Genomic DNA, 27,197 nt, shown 5'->3' with positions numbered 1-27,197 from the left:
TCAGTGCGCCAGTCTGCTTTCATGTGTCACAGCTCTATGAACTAAATCTTTCGATCTGATCAAATGATCTATGCATGTTTGGTGAAGTTAAGAGGTAAAGCGGCACGGGACTGAAACCTATGGAGCCCCTCTGGTCCCACTTTGTCAAAAAAAAAAATATATAACTAACTCGTGGCCTCAAGATAGTGAAGTGTCTGACACATGGACCCTTTGAAAGTGAAAGTGAAAGTGACGTGACATTCAGCCAAGTATGGTGACCCATACTCAGAATTTGTGCTCTGCATTTAACCCATCCGAAGTGCACACACACAGCAGTGAACACACACACACACACACACTGTGAGCACACACCCGGAGCAGTGGGCAGCCATTTATGCTGCGGCGCCCGGGGAGCAGTTGGGGGTTCGATGCCTTGCTCGAGGGCACCTCAGTCGTGGTATTGAAGGGCCCTTGAGCAAGGCATCGAACCCCCAACTGCTCCCCGGTCCTTTGTTATTAAACTGGACCCTGTACTGTAGTGCAATGTAATACTTCACATTTTGTGCAATATTATCTGTTTTAATATTCAGTGTAATATAATTTGCTGCAGTTCTGTTTCTATTTATTTACTAGTACCGTTCATCACAATCAAGTCAATTCTGTTAATACAGTAATGTAAATCTTGTAGGCTGCATATCCATAGTCCTTTATAATTCTTCTTCATATTTTATAGCATATATTTATACTTTTTACATGTACAGTCGTGGCCAAAAGTTTTGAGAATTACATATTGTTTTTTTTTTTAAGTTTGCTGCTAAACGTCTTTTAGATTTTTGTTTCAGTTGTTTCTGTGATGTACTGAAATATAATTACAAGCACTTCATACGTTTCAAAGACTTTTATCGACAATTACATGACATTTATGCAGAGTCAGTATTTGCAGTGTTGGCCCTTCTTTTTCAGGACCTCTGCAATTCGACTGGGCATGCTCTCGATCAACTTCTGGGCCAAATCCTGACTGATAGCAACCCATTCTTTCATAATCACTTCTTGGAGTTTGTCAGAATTAGTGGGTTTTTGTTTGTCCACCCGCCTCTTGAGGATTGACCACAAATTCTCAATGGGATTAAGATCTGGGGAGTTTCCAGGCCATGGACCCAAAATTTCAACATTCTGGTCCCCGAGCCACTTAGTTATCACTTTTGCCTTATGGCACGGTGCTCCATCGTGCTGGAAAATGCATTGTTCTTCACCAAACCGTTGTTGGATTGCTGGAAGAAGTTGCTGTTGGAGGGTGTTTTGGTACCATTCTTTATTCATGGCTGTGTTTTTGGGCAGAATTGTGAGTGAGCCCACTCCCTTGGATGAGAAGCAACCCCACACATGAATGGTGTCAGGATGCTTTACTGTTGGCATGACACAGGACTGATGGTAGCGCTCACCTTTTCTTCTCCGGACAAGCCTTTTTCCAGATGCCCCAAACAATCGGAAAGGGGCTTCATCGGAGAATATGACTTTGCCCCAGTCCTCAGCAGTCCATTCACTATACTTTCTGCAGAAGATCAATCTGCCCATGAATTGCATAGTCCTTCTTTGCCATGAAAATTAACTTAATCCCAAAAAAAACTTCCACTGCATTTCATTGATGGGCAGATTTTCCTTAAAGCTTTTTACACCTGTTACCTCATTATTTCCCACTGGTTATTTCACCTGTTTGCTGATTCCAGAGAGAGTTTACTGGCATCACCAGATCTCAAATCGGGAGTCTGAGCAGAAGAGCTCTCTGGATTCAATTCTGTTGCTGAAGAGCCTACAGAGATACAAACACATTGATATTAGCTACACTATACCTGCTGCCTGTGTCCTCATCTGTAAGTCATTTTGGATGAAAGCATCTGATAAATGAATGCATGTAAATGAAACACACACTTAGCATCATTAATGATTTCCACTTCGTTGCAAACGACAACAAACTATCTGTTAAAATTTGAACACTTGACATTTTTTAATGACTACAAAGCTTTATCTAAAAGCTTTGGTTAAATTGTTGACAAATATAAATTGTTCCTATAAAATTCATTTAAAGTGGATGACTGGTGTGATACGACAAATGAATGAGAGAATGAAAAGAGGCAACAGCATGCTCTTTAATTTAATAAAAAACAAAAACCTTTAACCCATATTTTGCATACGTTTTAATAAGCTTAATAACTTTGGGCTACATTGTGACACACCTTACTGTCTTTATGTTACTGTTATGAGTGACGATCCTGTAGATTTTCTCAGCCCCAGCGTCAGTGATGCTATTGCCACTGAAACTGAGATCAAACAAACAAATCAGAAATGTAACAACTATTCCACTACACTTTGAGTTTCTGTCACTCACTCAATGATTTGAGCTTTGTGGAGGTTTGGGAGCAGCAGATCCAGACTGTGATCGGTGAGATGGCACTGACTCAGATCCAGTTCTGTCAGTCCTTCAGAATACTCCAGAATCAGCTCCAGACCTCTACAGACCTGCGGATCCAGCTGGGTCTGACTGAGATCCAGCTCTTCACCCAGAGCTTGAGAGAGAGACGGGGCACCCTCAGTCCTCACATGAGCCAGAAACTGAAGCAGCAGAGGTTTATCACAGCTGAAAGACAGAGAGCATGAGATAGATGCATTATATTTACTGAATGCTTTCATATTGGATCTGTGTGTGAATATGATCTGTTGGTGTTTCTTACCAGAGTTGAACTGAGTGTAACACTGGGAACAGCTGATCCATTCCAGCTGTATGAATCTCACAGTCCTGCAGAATCAGCCGTGTCTTTGTGTCTGAATGAGCTCTCTGAATGACTCTGGATGTCACATGGCAGTCATCAGCGGTCAGATGTAGAGGCTCTGAGTCTGTGTTTGTTGTCAGATCCAGAGCAGAGCGGCAGGAGAAGTCCAGCTTGTGCTGAAGGACAGAGAGCAGAACAGCTGCTGCTTCCTGCTGGACATCAGAGACACTGCAGCAGTGAAGCATCTTCAGTAACAGCAGCCTGTCAACACTGAACACAGAAGAACAACTAGATCAGAACAGATTCTGTAACATCAGTAACAGCAGCCTGTCAACACTGAACACAGATGAACAACTAGATCAGAACAGATTCTGTAACATCAGTAACAGCAGCCTGTCAACACTGAACACAGACGAACACTAGATCAGAACAGATTCTGTAACATCTGTAACATCAGTAACAGCAGCCTGTCAACACCGAACACAGACGAACACTAGATCAGGACAGATTCTGTAACATCAGTAACATCAGTAACAGCAGCCTGTCAACACTGAACACAGACGAACACTAGATCAGAACAGATTCTGTAACATCAGTAACATCAGTAACAGCAGCCTGTCAACACCGAACACAGACGAACACTAGATCAGAACAGATTCTGTAACATCAGTAACATCAGTAACAGCAGCCTGTCAACACTGAACACAGACGAACACTAGATCAGAACAGATTCTGTAACATCAGTAACATCAGTAACAGCAGCCTGTCAACACCGAACACAGACGAACACTAGATCAGAACAGATTCTGTAACATCAGTAACAGCAGCCTGTCAACACTGAACACAGACGAACACTAGATCAGGACAGATTCTGTAACATCAGTAACATCAGTAACAGCAGCCTGTCAACACTGAACACAGACAAACACTAGATCAGAACAGATTCTGTAACATCAGTAACATCAGTAACAGCAGCCTGTCAACACCGAACACAGACGAACACTAGATCAGAACAGATTCTGTAACATCAGTAACAGCAGCCTGTCAACACTGAACACAGACGAACACTAGATCAGGACAGATTCTGTAACATCAGTAACATCAGTAACAGCAGCCTGTCAACACTGAACACAGACAAACACTAGATCAGAACAGATTCTGTAACATCAGTAACAGCAGCCTGTCAACACTGAACACAGACGAACACTAGATCAGTACAGATTCTGTAACATCAGTAACAGCAGCCTGTCAACACCGAACACAGACGAACACTAGATCAGGACAGATTCTGTAACATCAGTAACAGCAGCCTGTCAACACTGAACACAGACGAACACTAGATCAGAACAGATTCTGTAACATCAGTAACATCAGTAACAGCAGCCTGTCAACACTGAACACAGACGAACACTAGATCAGGACAGATTCTGTAACATCAGTAACATCAGTAACAGCAGCCTGTCAACACCGAACACAGACGAACACTAGATCAGAACAGATTCTGTAACATCAGTAACATCAGTAACAGCAGCCTGTCAACACCGAACACAGACGAACACTAGATCAGGACAGATTCTGTAACATCAGTAACAGCAGCCTGTCAACACCGAACACAGACGAACACTAGATCAGAACAGATTCTGTAACATCAGTAACATCAGTAACAGCAGCCCGTCAAAACCGAACACAGACGAACACTAGATCAGAACAGATTCTGTAACATCAGTAACATCAGTAACAGCAGCCTGTCAACACTGAACACAGATGAACACTAGATCAGGACAGATTCTGTAACATCAGTAACAGCAGCCCATCAACACCGAACACAGACGAACACTAGATCAGAACAGATTCTGTAACATCAGTAACATCAGTAACAGTAGCCCATCAACACCGAACACAGACGAACACTAGATCAGAACAGATTCTGTAACATCAGTAACATCAGTAACAGCAGCCTGTCAACACCGAACACAGACGAACACTAGATCAGGACAGATTCTGTAACACCAGTAACAGCAGCCTGTCAACACCGAACACAGACGAACACTAGATCAGAACAGATTCTGTAACATCAGTAACATCAGTAACAGCAGCCCATCAACACCGAACACAGACGAACACTAGATCAGAACAGATTCTGTAACATCAGTAACATCAGTAACAGCAGCCTGTCAACACTGAACACAGATGAACACTAGATCAGGACAGATTCTGTAACATCAGTAACATCAGTAACAGCAGCCTGTCAACACCGAACACAGACGAACACTAGATCAGAACAGATTCTGTAACATCAGTAACATCAGTAACAGCAGCCCATCAACACCGAACACAGACGAACACTAGATCAGAACAGATTCTGTAACATCAGTAACATCAGTAACAGCAGCCTGTCAACACTGAACACAGATGAACACTAGATCAGGACAGATTCTGTAACATCAGTAACATCAGTAACAGCAGCCTGTCAACACCGAACACAGATGAACACTAGATCAGAACAGATTCTGTAACATCAGTAACATCAGTAACAGCAGCCTGTCAACACCGAACACAGACGAACACTAGATCAGAACAGATTCTGTAACATCAGTAACAGCAGCCTGTCAACACTGAACACAGATGAACACTAGATCAGGACAGATTCTGTAACATCAGTAACAGCAGCCTGTCAACACCGAACACAGATGAACACTAGATCAGGACAGATTCTGTAACATCAGTAACAGCAGCCCATCAACACCGAACACAGACGAACACTAGATCAGAACAGATTCTGTAACATCAGTAACATCAGTAACAGCAGCCTGTCAACACCGAACACAGACGAACACTAGATCAGAACAGATTCTGTAACATCAGTAACATCAGTAACAGCAGCCTGTCAACACCGAACACAGATGAACACTAGATCAGAAAAGATTCTGTAACATCAGTAACAGCAGCCTGTCAACACCGAACACAGATGAACACTAGATCAGGACAGATTCTGTAACATCAGTAACAGCAGCCCATCAACACCGAACACAGACGAACACTAGATCAGAACAGATTCTGTAACATCAGTAACATCAGTAACAGCAGCCCATCAACACCGAACACAGACGAACACTAGATCAGAACAGATTCTGTAACATCAGTAACATCAGTAACAGCAGCCTGTCAACACTGAACACAGACGAACACTAGATCAGAACAGATTCTGTAACATCAGTAACAGCAGCCCATCAACACCGAACACAGACGAACACTAGATCAGAACAGATTCTGTAATATCTGTAACATCAGTAACAGCAGCCCATCAACACCGAACACAGACGAACACTAGATCAGAACAGATTCTGTAATATCTGTAACATCAGTAACAGCAGCCTGTCAACACTGAACACAGATGAACACTAGATCAGGACAGATTCTGTAACATCAGTAACATCAGTAACAGCAGCCCATCAACACCGAACACAGACGAACACTAGATCAGAACAGATTCTGTAACATCAGTAACATCAGTAACAGCAGCCTGTCAACACTGAACACAGACGAACACTAGATCAGGACAGATTCTGTAACATCAGTAACAGCAGCCTGTCAACACTGAACACAGACGAACACTAGATCAGGACAGATTCTGTAACATCAGTAACAGCAGCCTGTCAACACCAAACACAGACGAACACTAGATCAGGACAGATTCTGTAACATCAGTAACATCAGTAACAGCAGCCTGTCAACACTGAACACAGACGAACACTAGATCAGAACAGATTCTGTAACATCAGTAACATCAGTAACAGCAGCCTGTCAACACTGAACACAGACGAACACTAGATCAGGACAGATTCTGTAACATCAGTAACATCAGTAACAGCAGCCTGTCAACACTGAACACAGATGAACAACTAGATCAGAACAGATTCTGTAACATCAGTAACATCAGTAACAGCAGCCTGTCAACACTGAACACAGACGAACACTAGATCAGAACAGATTCTGTAACATCAGTAACATCAGTAACAGCAGCCTGTCAACACTGAACACAGACGAACACTAGATCAGAACAGATTCTGTAACATCAGTAACAGCAGCCTGTCAACACCGAACACAGACGAACACTAGATCAGAACAGATTCTGTAACATCAGTAACATCAGTAACAGCAGCCTGTCAACACTGAACACAGACGAACACTAGATCAGAACAGATTCTGTAACATCAGTAACAGCAGCCCATCAACACCGAACACAGACGAACACTAGATCAGAACAGATTCTGTAACATCAGTAACATCAGTAACAGCAGCCTGTCAACACCGAACACAGACGAACACTAGATCAGGACAGATTCTGTAACATCAGTAACAGCAGCCTGTCAACACCAAACACAGACGAACACTAGATCAGAACAGATTCTGTAACATCAGTAACAGCAGCCTGTCAACACCAAACACAGACGAACACTAGATCAGAACAGATTCTGTAACATCAGTAACAGCAGCCTGTCAACACCAAACACAGACGAACACTAGATCAGGACAGATTCTGTAACATCAGTAACATCAGTAACAGCAGCCTGTCAACACCAAACACAGACGAACACTAGATCAGGACAGATTCTGTAACATCAGTAACAGCAGCCTGTCAACACCAAACACAGACGAACACTAGATCAGAACAGATTCTGTAACATCAGTAACAGCAGCCTGTCAACACCAAACACAGACGAACACTAGATCAGGACAGATTCTGTAACATCAGTAACATCAGTAACAGCAGCCTGTCAACACCAAACACAGACGAACACTAGATCAGGACAGATTCTGTAACATCAGTAACAGCAGCCTGTCAACACTGAACACAGACGAACACTAGATCAGGACAGATTCTGTAACATCAGTAACAGCAGCCTGTCAACACCAAACACAGACGAACACTAGATCAGAACAGATTCTGTAACATCAGTAACAGCAGCCTGTCAACACCAAACACAGACGAACACTAGATCAGGACAGATTCTGTAACATCAGTAACATCAGTAACAGCAGCCTGTCAACACCAAACACAGACGAACACTAGATCAGGACAGATTCTGTAACATCAGTAACAGCAGCCTGTCAACACTGAACACAGACGAACACTAGATCAGGACAGATTCTGTAACATCAGTAACATCAGTAACAGCAGCCTGTCAACACTGAACACAGATGAACAACTAGATCAGAACAGATTCTGTAACATCAGTAACATCAGTAACAGCAGCCTGTCAACACCGAACACAGATGAACACTAGATCAGAACAGATTCTGTAACATCAGTAACAGCAGCCTGTCAACACTGAACACAGACGAACACTAGATCAGGACAGATTCTGTAACATCAGTAACAGCCATAAAGCAGCTTTAGAAAATTTAAACCACTTAGTATGAATGGGAATCTTAAGGAATTATTTTATTCTGAATGCTTTTAATGATTCTGGATGTGATAATAGTTGGTTCCTTTAATCTTTCAGTCCTTTTGAGATAGAATTGTTTGAATACATTTATATTGCTTTCATTGTTCGCCTGTGATTATGATTACTAAACTGAGGAGCTGTTTTTGAAAGGACTGATTTTCTTTTTTAAATCACTGTGGTTTCAGAGCTCCCATAAATGCAAACCAATAACCTTAAATACATTTACATTTAGTCATTCATCAGACACTTTTATCCAGAGCAACTTACAAATAAGGACAATGGAAGCAATCAAAATCAACAAAAGAGCAATGATATACAAGTGCTATAACATATGAGAAATAAAAATAAAACCAATAGAATAGAAAAAGAATAGACCAAGCTAGTGTTAGAGGCATTTTTTGCTTTTGTTAATTGTATAATAAATATGAAGAAAACAGATAGAATACAAAAAGATTAGAAAATCTAGTGTTAGTTTGTTTTTTAGGGCGCATGTCAAGTTTTTTTCCAGAATAGAACTAGAATAGAGAGTTCTAGAGTTAGAGTGTCAAATAAAGATGGAAGAGATTTGTTAATACATGAAATAACAATAAAATAATTAAAATACTTCTAACAAAACAATATACCTTTAAGTAGTTAAAACGTAATTCAATGCTAATTCAAGGCTTGTAGCAGACATCACACAAAAATCTACTGAACGTAACACACATGCAGACCTGAGACAGACAGACAAACAGAAGAAGAGATAGAGAGGAAAGCAGTGAGACCTGAGGTGGGAGAGGTGTGTGAAGAGAGGCAGAATGCTCTGCAGCTCTTCCTCTGGTACGGAGGTCCACTGTAGATTGAGTGAAGCTGCAGTGCAGTGCTGCAGTGTGAAGCGCAGCGACGCACAGTGAACAGAGTCCAGATCTCTGCTCTGCAGGTTAATGTAGTTCTCCACTGAACTCAACAGACTGGACACAAATCCAGCAGAGCCAGACTCATAGACCTCTCTGATCACACACAGCATGAAGCTAGAGCTCATCCTGTACAGACACACATCACACTTTAAATCACTGTATATTTTCTATCGTTTACTAGATACTCATTTTGTAAAAGAACTAATTGTTTACCGTTTAAACTGAATCCTGTTCAGGAATGGCAGAATTTCACTGATTCTGCATTGAATATTGCTCTTTCTGAAGTCCACAGTGATTTGTTGAATGCTGTGCTGCAGGAAATAATGAAGCTCTTCCCAGTTCAAGGAACAGGAAGTTAGATCCCCGTCCACTTTCTGCAGGAAGCATCGAGTCAGTTCCTCTTCCTGAGCTTCATAGACACATTCAACAAGCTTCTGGGCAGTCTCTTTGGACAGTCTACACACAGACAAACAAAGTTCATTATATTTATGAAATAATGTATATTAAGTCAAACCCTTTGAAATGTGTCCTACAGTTAGACCTGACAGTCAGCGGTCACTGGTGACAAAGTGGGACAAATAGATAAACAGACGAGACTGCAGTCAAGTCAAACACTGAAAAGTCTCGAGTCTCAGAAGAATGTTCAAGCTGCTCAGGACCCTGGACAAATTCCTCTCCGAGCACTGTTTATCATTAGATCAAGTGCTCAGTGATGGGAACCCTCATAGACCTCAATGCCTACAACTACTCACCATCATTTAACCACTAAACAACAACTATAAAAACAACACGGACTGTAAATATAAACAAATCTACATTTAGGAAAATTACACACTTTTGAAAACAGTTTAAATGGTCAGTTTATTTATATTCTGGTCTGCACCTAATTGTATGTTTGTGATCTGTCTGAATAGAAACCTCATTCCTCTAACGGATGGATTTAGGTTTTAGAGTAAATTCAACCCTGTCAGATGAAAATCGAAGGAGTCTCCCACAGAACTGGAGGTTTTGCTGGATAAATATCCTTCCAGCTTGAGCGAGAAAACAAGAAACTTCGAACAGTAACGTCACCAACTCTGGATTCTCTGAACCGGACTACTTTACCTCAGCTGTGAGATGTGCTGCAGACACTGAAGGAAACTCTTCACGTCACTCTCTTCCTCTGAACATCTTCTCAGCTTCACTGGTTTCTTCTCTGTCTGGAGCTTCAGCACTTCCAGGAGGACGGAGATCTTTCTCTCTGAGAGATCTATGATCCAGACATCAGGTGACTGGAAAACTGACTGTAATGCTGGAAGAAAACTCCTGTCTGTTTGAGTCTCATAGTTCTTCACATGAGAGAACAGATCCAGCAGGAAATCACTCTGATCATCTCTCTCTTTATCAAAAGGGAAGGTTTTGTAGCTGCACACAGATGACAGCAGAGTGGAGAATCTTGTTCCTGTACATCTGTCAGTTTCTACTGCAGCAACACAGAGATTCAGCAGCAATCTGACTCCAGACATCCTTCCTTCTTCATTAAAGAACCAGAACCTGATAATATACAATCAAGAACCAAACACTTCATTAATTTGAGACAACATACATCACATAATACATACATCACATTATGCCACAGACACAAATAAATATTTCAACAAGACCCAGGGATCTGATTTGATAATGTTTTAGCTGAAATGCACTGAAATAAGATGTTATTTGTTCAAAGTCTGTGAATATGAAGGAGGAAGTCTTAAGAACAAGGACAAGGACAATAACTACAGTTACAAGAAAAAGTCTGTTTATTCAGGTTTTGAACTCATCTAAGAGAACACATCCTGTTTATTGTATTACAATGACTTTGTATTATTACATCTAATGTTACTAGGTTAGACATGTTGCATATTAAATAATATATATAAACCTCAAAGCATATTTAAATTGTGTATTTTGTGTTACTCCATATTGCTGTTCTAGTTGAGGGCATATGTTAAGACACACCGATTTGCAATATCAAGCAGCAAAACAAGCTGTTGTGTACAGCTAAAAAAAAGCTGGACGTGGATGAGATTACAAATCGCGTCCACTCTTTTGGGAAAAATAAGGTGGACATTTGACTGCAGAGCTACCGGCTCACTGAAGCAAGAGATTTCTGGCTCAAATCGTTGTGATGTCACAGCAGAGAGGACCACCCTCGGACACATTTCTAAACACTTATGCATCTTGCAGGGATCACCGTTGATCGGTTCTGGGCAGATTTCTCTTGCTCATCTCAACCGAGCCTATTCTCTGCTCTCAAATACTGGGGGCGTGTCCACTATCTGCGCTGAAGCCACACCCTCTCATGGGAAAGCTGTCGCCAAACACAGTTCACTCCTATTACTACAAAGACATTCACATTTATACGGCTGGCCAGCACCATTACCACATGTGGAGGGACAAACTCACAGAAAACACTTTACACATGTTCCCTTAAATATACAGAGTCTGAAAGATAAATCTACTTTGATGTTATTAATTCGTTCACATTAAACAGGAAATAACAGCAACAACTCGGCCGCGTCGCCCCTGAAACCCCCACGCTCAATTAATACATGGTAGATTCCCAGCCTAAGCGGAACCAATAATCCCTGCCATTGTTTCTTACCAGGACTCTCAAAATCACGGGACAAACGCTACACGGGAACAATACACAGTTTACAGGCATTTCATTCACTCTCTGATCATTAATTACAATAAACTCTTGTACTTTGAACACTGCTCCGGGTGTGTGTTCACAGTGTGTGTGTGTGTGTTCACAGTGTGTGTGTTCACAGTGTGTGTGTGTGTGTTCACAGTGTGTGTGTTCACAGTGTGTGTGTGTGTGTTCACAGTGTGTGTGTTCACAGTGTGTGTGTGTGTGTTCACAGTGTGTGTGTTCACAGTGTGTGTGTGTGCGCACTTCGGATGGGTTAAATGCAGAGCATGAATTCTGAGTATGGGTCACCATACTTGGCTGAATGTCACGTCACTTGTATCCCCAAACAGTCTCGGTGTGTGTGTTTGTGTGTATGTGTGTGTATTAACGTCCATGTTGAATGTGCGGTCCCTCCGTGACCGTCACAAGACCCAGGAGTCTTATTTTCTCTTGCATAATTAATATTGCACTTTAAGCAAAAACACATTTGATCCGATTAATCGATGGAATCTTTGGTAGAATACACGATTACTAAAATATTCGATAGCTACAGCCCTATTTTAATTACATTATTTTCATAAAGTCAGTCATTAACTAAAGTGGGCCGTTTTGGCATGATACTCCAAGGCTGATAATGAGTCCCACTAAAATGGCCCTGAAAGCATGTTATAGGTTATATATTATTATGATAATTTCAGTTAACTGGAGAGCTGTTTACATAGACTACTTTACCTCAGCCGTGAGATGTGCTGCAGACACTGAAGGAAACTCTTCACGTCACTCTCTTCCTCTGAACATCTTCTCAGCTTCACTGGTTTCTTCTCTGTCTGGAGCTTCAGCACTTCCAGGAGGACGGAGATCTTTCTCTCTGAGAGATCTATGATCCAGACATCAGGCGACTGGAAAACTGACTGTAATGCTGGAAGAAAACTCCTGTCTGTTTGAGTCTCATAGTTCTTCACATGAGAGCACAGATCCAGCAGGAAATCACTCTGATAATGAACAACATAACCATCTCTCTCTTCATCAAAAGGGAAGGTTTTGTAGCTGCACACAGATGACAGCAGAGTGGAGAATCTTGTTCCTGTACATCTGTCAGTTTCTACTGCAGCAACACAGAGATTCAGCAGCAATCTGACTCCAGACATCCTTCCTTCATCATGATACATGTCCAAGAACCTGATAATATACAATCAAGAACCAAACACTTCATTAATTTGAGACAATTGTCATTAAAACACTACTTCACACATCAGACACAAATAATTCAACGAGAAGACCCAGAAGACCCCATCTCCGCTTCGATATTCAGTTCTCAGAAGAGTGGAAGTCATCAGGTGTTCATTAACGAGAGAGAGAGAGAAAGAGAAAGAGAAATACAGTATGGTGAGCACTTTCACTCACGGCCAGCTGTATCTCACCCTGCACAAAAACTGAGCTTGGATTCATGTGTTCATGATAAAATAAGATCAGATGTAGTGAATTGTCTGAATTAAGGGTGTAACGGTACGTGTATTCGTACTAGACCGTTTCGGTACAGGGCTTTTGGTACGGTGCACGTGTGTACCGAATGACCGAATGCAATATTTTGTGTGAGGAACATAGGTACATTTTCGTGTTTCCACACGAACATATTAAGTGCAGAAGTCTCCGCGTTCAGCGCAAATCCCGCCCTGCAGCTGATTCCAAAAAAGTTTAGAAAAGGCATCACGCGAGTGTGAACATCGCTATTAATGTCTATGACTACAACTAGGAAAAAAACGACCGTAATTCAAACGCAGCTCCCGTCGGCATTTAAACAGACCTTTGCTCTTAATCCGATCGGTCCAAAGCAATGACGAAATCTGAGCAGGTCTAAAAACTGAAAGTGTTGATACTGCACTTTACACTTTGGAAAAGTTATATATTTATTTTAAATATGAGCAGGCTACAAGCTGGGATTGGTAATGCTGCACTGTAATCATAGTTATTTATTTATATTTTTCATTATATTTTATTATGTGATATTGGTTTGAGACCGTATTTTATTTAGTGGAGAACTTTGCAGCAGTATTTTATTTCTTATTCTTTATATATATATATATATATATATATATATATATATATATATAATATTATATTATATTAAAAATTGTTTAAAAAAAAAAGTGTAAACAAATTGTTAAAAAAAGTTTATAGTAATAAACAACCTGCAGTTTAATGTTTGCATTTCTTTCCCTTACTGTACCGGAAATGAACCGAACTGTGACTTTAAAACCGAGGTACGTACCGAACCGTGATTTTTGCGTACCGTTACATACATCACTCTCTAACTAACACTGAAACAAAACAGAGCCTCTAATCTAAAGACACTCATTAAAACCAGAAAACATGCTCCAGCTTATACAGAAATCATATTTCACAATAACTGTAAGATGACAGATGTTCTCACCTCAGCTGTGAGATGTGCTGCAGACACTGAAGGAAACTCTTCACGTCACTCTCTTCCTCTGAACATATCAGATATACTGGTTTCTTCTCTGTCTGGAGCTTCAGCACTTCCAGGAGGACGGAGATCTTTCTCTCTGAGAGATCTATGATCCATTCATCAGGTGACTGGAAAACTGACTGTAATGCTGGAAGAAAACTCCTGTCTGTTTGAGTCTCATAGTTCTTCACATGAGAGCACAGATCCAGCAGGAAATCACTCTGATCATCGCTCTCTTCATCAAAAGGGAAGGTTTTGTAGCTGCACACAGATGACAGCAGAGTGGAGAATCTTGTTCCTGTACATCTGTCAGTTTCTACTGCAGCAACACAGAGATTCAGCAGCAATCTGACTCCAGACATCCTTCCTTCATCATTAAAGAACCAGAACCTGATAATATACAATCAAGAACCAAACACTTCATTCATTTGAGACAACATACATCACATAATACATACATCACATTATGCCACAGACACAAATAAATATTTCAACAAGACCCAGGGATCTGATTTGATAATGTTTTAGCTGAAATGCACTGAAATAAGATGTTATTTGTTCAAAGTCTGTGGATATGAAGGAGGAAGTCTTAAGAACAAGGACAAGGACAATAACTACAGTTACAAGAAAAAGTCTGTTTATTCAGGTTTTGAACTCATCTAAGAGAACACATCCTGTTTATTGTATTACAATGACTTTGTATTATTACATCTAATGTTACTAGGTTAGACATGTTGCATATTAAATAATATATATAAACCTCAAAGCATATTTAAATTGTGTATTTTGTGTTACTCCATATTGCTGTTCTAGTTGAGGGCATTTGTTAAGACACACCGATTTGCAATATCAAGCAGCAAAACAAGCTGTTGTGTACAGCTAAAAAAAAGCTGGACGTGGATGAGATTACAAATCGCGTCCACTCTTTTGGGAAAAATAAGGTGGACATTTGACTGCAGAGCTACCGGCTCACTGAAGCAAGAGATTTCTGGCTCACATCGTTGTGATGTCACAGCAGAGAGGACCACCCTCGGACACATTTCTAAACACTTATGCATCTTGCAGGGATCACCGTTGATCGGTTCTGGGCAGATTTCTCTTGCTCATCTCAACCGAGCCTATTCTCTGCTCTCAAATACTGGGGGCGTGTCCACTATCTGCGCTGAAGCCACACCCTCTCATGGGAAAGCTGTCGCCAAACACTGTTCACTCCTATTACTAATGGGGCCTGTTTACACCTGGTCATGTCATGTGTTTTCTCGGACACTATCGAGTCATGAAGAGTCCAGGTCCAAGTGCCCTCCAAAACGCTTTTGAGACGGATTTAAATCTGAAAGCTCAAAGCACTTCAGAAGGTGGTCTGGGACATTACAAGTGTAAAAACAACTGGTTGTCGAAACCACATATGTAATTTTTACTCCTCCCAGAATGTCGAAATAATGAATGTGAGAGCATGCAGGCCAGGAATGTCTAATCAGGAGCACCAGGAGTGTATTCCCAGTGGGCCGGTCTGTTTTTGGCCGAGAGGGCCGGTGTTGTCATGCCTCTGGGCTGAAATATGCTGTCCATAGGTTTCCTGCTCACAGCAGCCCCACTCTTTTATTTAATTTTCTCACAGCTCACTCGCAGAGAGTAGCCTGCAGGTTAATGCTAGGGTTGCTGACCGTTCTGTATAATATGGCATCATCCCATATTTAAGGCATCATAGAAGCGTCCCGTATGAAACCTATAGACAATGGACTGCAGTTAGTCCCGTATTCGCAGGCATACGCCGTGACCACCAGACCACATGAATAACAAATTCTCAGTTGATAACTATCCATTCTTTTTGTACAAACCATAGTTTTATTTGCTTCACAGCGAGCGGGACTCATGCTAAGGGCAATTCCCTTTCACTAATATCCACGCTTTGCATTTGAGTGAATACAAACAACTTATTGATCACGAGTCCCAACATCCAGCAAGGCAGGAAAACATTCAATCTACCTGAGGGAATTTTTTTTATCATATTATAAGTTAATGTTGTTAAATAGAGAGAAAGAGCAAATACATAAACTTTGAAACTCATTAATCAAGTACAAATCCAAGCAGCAGAAACAGCCCACACTCTCTAAGATGTTTTTTATTGAAAAATATGCATTTTCATTCATTCATAAGCTATATGGTTGCAATAAAATTTTAGTTCAAAAATGTAAGTGCCATTGTTTAAAGAATACTTTGTTGACGGACGTTTCATACACGTTCTGTTCAGGCAATTGTATGTAATATTACAGTACTTCACCTCCTAAATTACTTGTCCACTCACATTTCTATAATAGTGCAATTTATTCAGGACAATTATTTTTTATGACTTTGATTCTTTTTCGAATAATTCTACAAAAACAAATGTGATTCTTTCTAGGAACTTTTTAACTGCAGGCACATTCTGGTACAGCACTAATATTTTGAGTGTCCCTTAGTCTGTCCCTTTTTGCCTTTAAAATAAATTACAATTGTCCCATATTTTCCATTTTTGTGGTTCAAATTCTAACATCAAAATGAAAGCTCTAGAAAAATTCAGTGAATTACAAGTCCGTAGAGAACAATGCACTATTTCAGACTTGTATACTGAGGTTTTAATTTAGGGCTGAAACGATTCCTCGAGTAACTCGATTATAAAAAATGATCGAGGCAAATTCCTCTTCCTCAAAGCCTCTTTTAATTTATTTTTATTTTAATTTATTTTAAACCTCACGTCAGGTTCTTTCGCAATGATTTTTTTTTAATGTGACAACGCGTTTACGTCACCCACAAAGCGGAAGGAGACACAATAGTGATGGGAAGTTCGGATCATTTTACCGACTCGGACTTTTGAGTCTCGTTCAGCAAAATGAACGAATCTTTTTTCGAGTCATTTCGTTCATTTTAGCAAAATGTAATGAAAATGTTATGTGTTACTTCCCCAACACACCTAGTACTTACGCAAACGTTGATCACATTAAAAACAACACAAAACTAAAATGCTATAAGATACAGAAAAAAATTCATTCTTTACCTGGGTCTTTAGTCTGTGATTAGCTCACCTCACCTCTCATCTGACAAGAGTCCTCGGGTTTAAGTCATTCCTTAATCACGTGACAGACCCATACGCAAAACTAACGCAGTCTTGAGTCGGAAAGAGAATTGATTAGTTCGTCTCATGAGTCTTTCGTGTCTCGGGTCGAGTTTGACTCGTTCCTTAATCACGTGACAGACCCATACGCTATTTCTGACATTTTCTGTCACTGTGTTTTTGTTACTGTTTGTTGAGGATCTGTGGTTTGATTAATTTGTCTTTTTGACTGTCTATCAATAAACACTAGGCTATATAATAATATAATAATTCAAGCTTACAATAAAAAGTATTTATACTAGTTTGTTCATTTTTACTCCAATTTTGAGTTTGCTGGTATAATAATTGCTTTTCCTAGGCAGACTTGACATATTGGTGTAATATATGTATAAGAAGATTGCTCAAAAAAGGACATAATGACATATACATTAAAAGCAAATAAAATTTTGAATTTGAATTATTAATGTTAGTTTAAAACATTAAGGTTATGATAACTTCAGCTTTAACAGTTTTAACCCAGCTCAGAGTGAGGAGGATACTTCAGATCCAGTGCAGGGGCCATGTTTTGGGAAGACTTTGACGAGAGGGTAGCAAGTTTGAGGCCTTCTGCTCCCTCTTCTAAAACCTCAGATGCTATAAAGGTGCAGGCCTACCTTGCAGAGTCACTCTTACCCCGCACATCAGACCCTCTGGCCTGGTGGAGGAGATGTTCACCAGTATACAAAAGCCTTTCTGAAGTCACAAAGACAAGACTTTGCATTGTGGCCACATCTGTGCCATCTGAAAGATTTTTTTCTAAAACTGGGCAGATTATCTCAGATGAAGAAACAGACTCAGCCCATCCAAGGTCAGGGAGCTTGTTTTTTTTTAATGCAAACATGCCTTAAAGCAAGTCCTAAAAATATAGCCACAGTGTGTTATTTATTTTAAAGCTTATTTATTTAGAAAAAGACTAGCTTGTTGTGCACTATTTTTGTTGTTGTTGTGATTTTAAAGGTAATTTGTTATTGTTATAAGGCTCCGTAGCTTTAGTATCTCTTAATTTTCATTTATTTTTATTTAAATTGTTTAAAATTATTTGGGGAATAGTTATCCTCTTTGATATTAAGTTTTTATTTTGGCACAAAAGTGTTATTTATTTTAAAACGTATTCATTTTAAATTATTATATAAAAAAAGTAAAGCTTGTTGTGCAATATTTAGTTTTTCTTTTTTTTTCTTTCTTTTTTTATATTGTACTTTTAAAGTTCATTTGTTAAGGTTATTAGACCCTGTGGCTTTATTATCTTTTAATTTTATTTTTAATTATTTACTTTTTTAATATTTTGATTTATTTTGGAATAGTTGTCCTCTTTGTTACAAAGCTTTTCTGGCACAAAAATAAACAATAAACAACAATTCAAAAGTATGTACACAGTGTTTTTTAATGTTTATAAAGTGTCATATGTTACAAAAGTATGGTTTATACAGACAATCTGATTTAATAATTACTCTAGCCAATGTTGTCACATCACGGGACAAAAGAACGAACAACCCGAAGAACCGAAAGATGAACTAATCAATTCTCTTTCCGGCTCAATACTGCATTATTTTACTGTCTATGGTTTTAGCGTATGGGTCTGTCACGTGATTAAGGAACGAGTCAAAAACCCGATAGACCCGAACTATGAACTAATCAATTCTCTTTCCGGCTCAGACTGCATTGACTAGAACAGAACCTATAGAATAATGCGCATGCGCAACTGAACGAATCACTCCCCGAGACGACTCGTTCTTCCCGAGTCACATTAAAGATTCGTTCAAAATGATGGCACACCACAACTAGGACCCTATGATTTCCGCGATGCAGAAAACGCAGAGGGAATCGCGGAATCCAGTCATAAAAACTGATTTTTGCCAAATGTTGAATGAATGAATCAAAAATAGGTCATTGCACTTACATCAAATCACGATATGGACTAATATCTGTAAATATTAAGCCGGGGTAGTCTGTTTAAATATGAATCCTGCATGTTCTGCGTGTCTGTGTTAATGAATGGAGCAGAAGCGCGTCTTCCTTTATTAAAGGAGTCATGACCCACAATTTGCACTTTTCCACGAGAATCAATGTATGTTATGATTGCCTAACGATTATACACTGTGTGTTCACAGTGTGTGTGTTCACAGTGTGTGTGTGTGTGTGTGTGTGTGTGCGCACTTCGGATGGGTTAAATGCAGAGCATGAATTCTGAGTATGGGTCACTATACTTGGCTGAATGTCACGTCACTTGTATCCCCAAACAGTCTCGGTGTGTGTGTTTGTGTGTATGTGTGTGTATTAACGTCCATGTTGAACGTGCGGTCCCTCCGTGACCGTCACAAAACCCAGGAGTCTTATTTTCTCTTGCATAATTAATATTGCACTTTAAGCAAAAACACATTTGATCCGACTAATCGATGGAATCTTTGGTAGAATACTCGATTACTAAAATATTCGATAGCTACAGCCCTATTTTAATTACATTATTTTCATAAAGTCAGTCATTAGCTAAAGTGGGCCGTTCTGGCATGATACTCCAGGGCTGATAATGAGTCCCACTAAAATGGCCCTGAAAGCATGTTATAGGTTATATATTATTATGATAATTTCAGTTAACTGAAGAACTGTTTACATAGACTACTTTACCTCAGCCGTGAGATGTGCTGCAGACACTGAAGGAAACTCTTCACGTCACTCTCTTCCTCTGAACATCTTCTCAGCTTCACTGGTTTCTTCTCTGTCTGGAGCTTCAGCACTTCCAGGAGGACGGAGATCTTTCTCTTTGAGAGATCTATGATCCAGACATCAGGTGACTGGAAAACTGACTGTAATGCTGGAAGAAAACTCCTGTCTGTTTGAGTCTCATAGTTCTTCACATGAGCGCACAGATCCAGCAGGAAATCACTCTGATAATGAACAACATAACCATCTCTCTCTTCATCAAAAGGGAAGGTTTTGTAGCTGCACACAGATGACAGCAGAGTGGAGAATCTTGTTCCTGTACATCTGTCAGTTTCTACTGCAGCAACACAGAGATTCAGCAGCAATCTGACTCCAGACATCCTTGCTTCTTCATGATACATGTCCAAGAACCTGATAATATACAATCAAGAACCAAACACTTCATTAATTTGAGACAACATACATCACATAATACATACATCACTTCTTCACATCAGAAACAAATAAATGATTCAAAAAGAAGACCCAGGGATCTGATTTGATAATGTTTTAGCTGAAATGGGCAGCAATGGGATGTTACATGTATTTGTGCAAAGTCTGTGGATGTGTAGGAGGAAGACGGCGATTTTCTTGGATGTGTCCGGTAAGTTTACACCAAGGACAGTAACTGCGTATTCATAATAGTTTTAATTCTATGAGAAAAGGTAAGTCCATACTACAGCTATAACAACAAAAACACAGAGGAACAATATCATTAGAATTACTTTCAGAATGTTTTTAGAGTCATTGTTCAGTCTGTATTTCACACTGCATGATGATAAAGTTATTTCTCAGGGGAAACTAACTTTTTGTGCAGTAACTGCATCATTGAATAACAGGTGTATTACATGCTCCTGAAACGCACCTGAAAAATGTGCAGCTCGTCAGGACTGACTGGATGCTAACTGAATCCCCTGAAGTCAACTAATTCATAACTGACAATATGCTTGACATATTGTTTCTCAAGGAAACTTTGAAGTCTCTGATGTCTTCCTGCTGTTAAACATACTCACACCGTATGGATCTAAACATTTGTGGCAAAGGGGTTGTGATAACCTCCGAATCACACAACTCGATTTCCACGACACAGATGCATTTTAATATATGAAGACTTATATACTGAAGTCTTATTATCATCCTACTCTATCTTCTTCCTTAATCATTCCTCAAAAGGCACTATTCAACACAGTTAATGAACTTACCAAACCTCCACCTCATGATGCTGTCTGCTGCTCCTTTCTAAATTATCTTCCAGACAAGACGGCTGCTGTCCACCGGGGCTTTTCTAACAACGCTATCAATTTATGCAGTTTTTATTAACCTCTGATTCATGCAATGTCTGAACTGTTCGAACTCTTGTGAACGCTCTTCACAGCAGCAGGCGTCTGAGACGATCATCTTAATCCCAGTGAATTTGATACAGCTGATAAAAAGCTGCATTATTCGTTTTTCTAAATCAAATCAAACTTCCAAACTTGACAATAGGAGAATTAAACAATACGGACAAAATATGTGACATATTTAAATAAAGCTTTCAAAGGATATATATATATATCATGATTATGAGAGGAAGATAAAACTTTAAATATTAGATAATCCAGCAATTGCAGAAAAACATTGGGAATTTATAAAATGGCCAATTGCACCCAAAGTAAAAGAAATGCAATTTAAAAATCTTAACTACTATCCATCTGCGGAGACACCGAGGGGTAGATTTGGTTTTGAAGTTTACCCTTGCGACTTTTGTCATGAAAACCCAGAACGAACAGAGCATTTATTCTTGCTTTGCTCAGTTAGTAGGAAGTTCTGGCAAGACGTCCATAGCTGGTTAAATAATGAAATTAGTGAACTTGAACAATTTACAATAGAAGATATTCTTATTTGTAATTATAAACTGACAAGGGATCTTTCACTTTTGATTAACCTTATCATAATTATAGGTAAATACTACATTCACAAAAATAAATGGAAAAAACTATTGACAAATGTAAACCGTTTTAAAAATTAATATCATATGTTATTATCCTCCTTGAACCTTGTAAACATTTCTAAACAAACCATAGAAGCTATTTGTTATGCTGCTGAAATGTTTTTGAACCTGTAACATTTAGTATTTTGAGAACAATGCCTTTTTTTTTATGTTTTCATTGTCAAATCTTCATTTTGTTGATGCCTTGACTGTTTTTCTTATGCTGTTGTCTCCACGAGAGTTTGTAATAAACATTAATAGAAAAAACAAAAAACCTATCTTCTCGTTTCATTTTGGCAGATCACAGACTTGTGTTATCATGTTACAGTGCATTATCGCCACCTATCTCTCAAATGGACCATTAACACGATCTACAATCTCAATTAGGAGGGTCAGTGGTCCCCTTGAGATATAGGTGGTGGTAATGCACTTATAAGTCTGTGCTCCGCCAAAAAAAACAAGATGATGTCATCGTCTCAGGCGCCTGCTGCTATGAAGCGAGTTCGGAAGAGTTCTAACAGTTTGGAATCAGAGGTAAAAAATAAATAAATAATAATTATATATATATATATATATATATATACACACAAAAGCGTACACTGATGACCTGCTCTGCAACAAAAATGTGAACAAATATTTGCCCAGAATTATTGCACATCTGGCTGTCTTTATATTGTTTTATCGACGGATTGTACAGGTCAGAGTAGCAGAGGGCTTCTTCACACAGCCTGTGCATGTGCATATATATCAAATTCAGATGGACCTTTATGTAACTAAATTGATATTTGATGGTCAAAGCATAAAAGTATTTTATGTTAGTGTGATATTCATTTTATGTTGTTAAAATACTGATCAGTTACAAAAAGCAACAAAGGTATTTTTAATGTAAATACTTTTTAACAAGTTAAATTCAGCTACGACAACTGTCATTAAATTGTGTTAAAAGTGTTGTGTTGAAATGTTTTACAAGTCAATGTTATTGTATTTGATGACTGTGTAATTTTAATGCAAATAAAAACAAACAAAAACATTTTAGTTGACGAAGACACCAGAATGCAAAATTTTATGATAAATGCAAATTAAAATGGAATGAATAACTTTACATTCAGATGGGCCTTTATTAATTCAAGTAAACTGATATACATTGAAGGTCAAAGCAAATAAACATTACTGTTAGATTTTTTTTTCGTGTCGCTTAAATACCAGTAACAAAAAGGTATTTTTATGTAAATCCTTGTTGACCAGTTAAATTCAGCTACAAAAAAAATGGGAATGTGTAAAGACTATTATATAATGAAATGTTTCACGAGTCAACGTTATTGTGTTTGATGATTGTGTGATTTTAATGCAAATAAAAACAAACACTATATTTTAGTTGCCAGTTATTATCAATAAAGTATAAAATTATTTGGACTCTATAGAGATATCTATAGAAAGCCTGACATGTCTACTTTTAAACTAAACAAGTGCCACCGAAAACAGATATTCTGTGATAAAGTAATCCATATGAAAACAAGGCAATGTCTGTTTTTCACGTCTCCCATCATTATCTTCTAATGTGACCACGCCCCCGCACCGAACGCTCTATACAGATCCTAATGTTTCACTGAAGCGCGCGGCTTGAATACGCCACACAACAGAAGACAACGCAGCCAGACTGTTCTTCAAGTTCTTTTATTTTACTGTTTGCTTCGCGATGAGAGGAATAAGACATAATTCACCCCAAAAAGATGTCATGTGGTTGAGGATTTGAGATTTGGATTTCCTCAGAAAAAAGGATGACGTGCTTTATTCAGCAGAGATCATAAACATGAGTCTCTTTTTATTTATTTATATACTTGTACTAGTTTTCACATAACGTGTAAACATTTTATTAGTTAGACTTTTTTTCAAACTATAATTCTTGACTAAATATATAATCAAGTGAAATATTATGAAGTTTCAATAACAATATACAATACTATACAATTCAAAAGCTTTATAGAAACAATATAAATGTGACAAATAAATGTAACTGTAACAAATGTAACAAAAAATGGTGTTCTTTTAATTTATCCCAGCCTAAAAAAACTGGAAAAAATATTCTCAGCTCGTCAACATTAATAATAATAATAATAATAATAATAATAACAACAAGTTTTTTTTTTTTTGTAGAAAATAAGATTAAAAGGATTTCTGAAGGATTGTGTGATTGGAGTAATGATGCAAAAAATTAAGTTTGAAAGTCAGCTTTGATTTTTCCTAATAAACTGTTTAACTGCACTCGCAAGTGAATATTAAATTATGTTGTGGGATAATTAAATGTATATCATTTTATGTTTGTAGTTTAAAGTTTATTTAGAATATATTTATTTTGTTCTCACATTCTTTCTTGTAACTCCTCCCTCTCAGTGACACAGATGACTGAAAAGCTCATTATGCAGCTCATTATGCAGCTCATTATGCGGGCCTTTGTCTTCTCAGGTGTATGATACTAATGATAGTTGACGCCTACTCGCATATGACTTTTACCAACAAAAAGTGTCTTAGAAAATTTTAATAAATATATTGTTTTCTGTAAGTGAGTAAACAAGATGATTTTCACATAATTTAGAAAGAAAAATTCTAGGCTACAAGCTCCAGTTCTCAAAAATCCCGGGAACCAATGTTCTTCATGTGTTTTTTTGTCTTATTCAAGTGTTTTAACATTTTTAGTTTTTCACTAACCACGCATAACATTTTTTTTCCTCATAAACAATCATGTACATACATGTTGCTCACATATTATAATAGCCCTGTTTGTGCTGATTACAGTGAGATTAGACTTTTACATGTTTATAAGCAACGGAAAAAAGCACAAATGTGTCAGGGCATGACAAAACTTCTCCAGGCCCAAAACTTAGCTGCTCATATTCTCAGTCATGCTAAGCGTCCGGCCCACATCACCTCTATTCTAGCTGATCTGCTTTGGCTACCAGTGGCCTTTCGTATTTAGTTTAAAATTCTCCTGCTTGCTTCTAAAGCTTTGTATGGTCTGGCAATCTGCTCCTTCCCTATTCTCCACCCATTCATTGCGGTCCTCTGATTCTCGCCTTCTCACCGTCCCTTAGCATTGTTTCTAGGCATGGACCTGTTTGAGATTCTGATGGTATGACAACCTTAGATAAAAATATCACAGTTTTACGGTATCACTGTATTGTAATTACAGCTCTAAGATGTTATTTTTAAATGTCTGGGGAAAAGACATTGAACAATATATTTTATTTTTAAGAAACATATATAATGTTTTGGAAGAGTACATGTGAGGCTAAATAATTTAAATAATTAAATTATTCTTAATTAAGTGCAATCACTTAAGTGATCCTAATCCTGCAGCTCAGAGAGAGAGAAGTCGAGTGTCACACACACACACACACACACACTCTCACACACACGCACACACACACACACACACACACACACACACACGCACACTCTCACACACATACACACACACGCACACGCACAGTCTTTAAATGTCGTGATCTTGAACAGATGTAAACAATGGCAGGAGGCTTTAAAAGTATAGACATGATGCCTGCTAAATTTTTGTACTAAATTGTAGAAAAGTACAGTACTTTAGACCGATATTACCCGTTCTGTGAAGTAACGTGATGGAGGAAAGTAGTTGACATTAGCTAGTTAATCAGCCTGTTATCTGCCTGGGTAGCAAGCCAAATCATATTTATTTCAACACTGAAACAAATGGCGGGTGGTTGAGAGAGGGAGAAATGAATATGACACAAATATAGTTTATGTTCGACCTGGAAGTATTTGTTTCGTGATCGCTGCTAAAATGTCATCTGTACAGAACACGGTTGGTCTACCTTACCTGAAAAATTCCCATACAACAGACTTGGTCTTTTTTGACGGGGGGAAAAGTTCAGGGACGGACCTCCTTCGGCTGTCATCCCCTACACAGGTGACTCTCACTGACTGCTCACACCAACAGGAGGACGACTCTGTCTTGTATTGTCTTATCTATATATTACTCTCTGGATGTCTGATGTTCACTTTACTTTCTGTAAACATCACATTTCTGATGTTTATTGTAAAGTATCCTTGAGCTCTGGAAAGGTGCTATATAATTAAAAATTACTATTAATATTATTATTATTATTACCTCAATTAAATGACAAAAAAAGTAAGTATAATTAATCATATTGATCTACTGACACCATCATGACTAGTGTTAACAGTTAACCGTTATTGTCAGCTACATCATTTAGCACATGTACTTCTGTAGCATCTGCTGGTTGAATCTATAAGAACACCCCATAAATACACCCATAATTTGAGCTCAAATATCTACAGATAAGTATCCAGACCCACGGCCAGCTGTATCTCACCCTGCACAAAAACTGAGCTTGGATTCAGGTGTTCATGATAAAATAAGATCAGATGTAGTGAATGGTCCGAATACATCACTCTCTAGCTAACACTGAAACAAACCAGAGCCTCTAATCTAAAGACACTCATTAAAACCAGAAAACATGCTCCAGCTTATACAGAAATCATATTTCACAATAACTGTAAGATGACAGATGTTCTCACCTCAGCTGTGAGATGTGCTGCAGACACTGAAGGAAACTCTTCACGTCACTCTCTTCCTCTGAACATATCAGATATACTGGTTTCTTCTCTGTCTGGAGCTTCAGCACTTCCAGGAGGACGGAGATCTTTCTCTTTGAGAGATCTATGATCCATTCATCAGGTGACTGGAAAACTGACTGTAATGCTGGAAGAAAACTCCTGCCTGTTTGAGTCGCATAGTCCTTCACATGAGAGAACAGATCCAGCAGGAAATCATTCTGATCCTCATCATCATAATCTCTCTCTTTATCAAAAGGGAAGGTTTTGTAGCTGCACACAGATGACAGCAGAGTGGAGAATCTTGTTCCTGTACATCTGTCAGTTTCTACTGCAGCAACACAGAGATTCAGCAGCAATCTGACTCCAGACATCCTTCCTTCATCATTAAAGAACCAGAACCTGATAATATACAATCAAGAACCAAACACTTCATTCTTTGAGACCATTTTAATTAAAACACTACTTCACACATCAGACACAAATAATTCAACGAGAAGACCAAGAAGACCCCATCTCCGCTTCGATATTCAGTTCTCAGAAGAGTGGAAGTCATCAGGTGTTCATTAACGAG

At 38.8% G+C, this 27,197-nt stretch overlaps 2 protein-coding genes across 2 annotated transcripts; both read right to left on the bottom strand.

Moving 5' to 3' along the window:
- Positions 1–1,629: 1,629 nt before the first annotated feature.
- On the bottom strand, positions 1,630–12,900 carry LOC132097351 (uncharacterized). The gene is made up of 8 exons (XM_059503006.1): positions 12,482–12,900; positions 10,198–10,626; positions 9,307–9,549; positions 8,962–9,219; positions 2,709–3,017; positions 2,366–2,614; positions 2,214–2,297; positions 1,630–1,789 (listed from the first exon to the last, which is right to left on the bottom strand). Exons 1-8 carry the CDS (start codon positions 12,895–12,897, stop codon positions 1,723–1,725), a joined length of 2,055 nt encoding a protein of 684 aa, XP_059358989.1. The 5' UTR covers positions 12,898–12,900; the 3' UTR covers positions 1,630–1,722.
- A 6,787-nt stretch (positions 12,901–19,687) lies between these two features.
- LOC132097357 (uncharacterized) lies at positions 19,688–27,007 on the bottom strand. The gene is made up of 3 exons (XM_059503014.1): positions 26,588–27,007; positions 19,972–20,418; positions 19,688–19,894 (listed from the first exon to the last, which is right to left on the bottom strand). Exons 1-3 carry the CDS (start codon positions 26,995–26,997, stop codon positions 19,834–19,836), a joined length of 918 nt encoding a protein of 305 aa, XP_059358997.1. The 5' UTR covers positions 26,998–27,007; the 3' UTR covers positions 19,688–19,833.
- Positions 27,008–27,197: the final 190 nt, after the last annotated feature.

Source organism: Carassius carassius, chromosome 21 (assembly GCF_963082965.1).
Source record: "Carassius carassius chromosome 21, fCarCar2.1, whole genome shotgun sequence".
Lineage (NCBI taxonomy): Eukaryota > Metazoa > Chordata > Actinopteri > Cypriniformes > Cyprinidae > Carassius > Carassius carassius.
Note: the sequence above shows the minus strand (reverse complement) of the source record. Positions and strands in the feature narration are given on the sequence as shown.

Excerpts from the sequence above, each read along its gene's own strand:
- LOC132097357 (XM_059503014.1), bottom strand. The coding sequence starts at position 26,997 with ATGTCTGGAGTCAGATTGCTGCTGAATCTCTGTGTTGCTGCAGTAGAA. Across the intron at positions 20,419-26,587 it reads CAGCACATCTCACAGCTGAG|GTTCTTGGACATGTATCATG; the intron begins GTGAGAACATCT and ends GTATATTATCAG. Across the intron at positions 19,895-19,971 it reads CAGCACATCTCACGGCTGAG|GGCCATTTTAGTGGGACTCA; the intron begins GTAAAGTAGTCT and ends ACATGCTTTCAG.
- LOC132097351 (XM_059503006.1), bottom strand. The coding sequence starts at position 12,897 with ATGTCTGGAGTCAGATTGCTGCTGAATCTCTGTGTTGCTGCAGTAGAA. Across the intron at positions 9,220-9,306 it reads AACAGGATTCAGTTTAAACG|GATGAGCTCTAGCTTCATGC; the intron begins GTAAACAATTAG and ends GTGTCTGTACAG. Across the intron at positions 3,018-8,961 it reads ACACACCTCTCCCACCTCAG|TGTTGACAGGCTGCTGTTAC; the intron begins GTCTCACTGCTT and ends TTCTGTGTTCAG.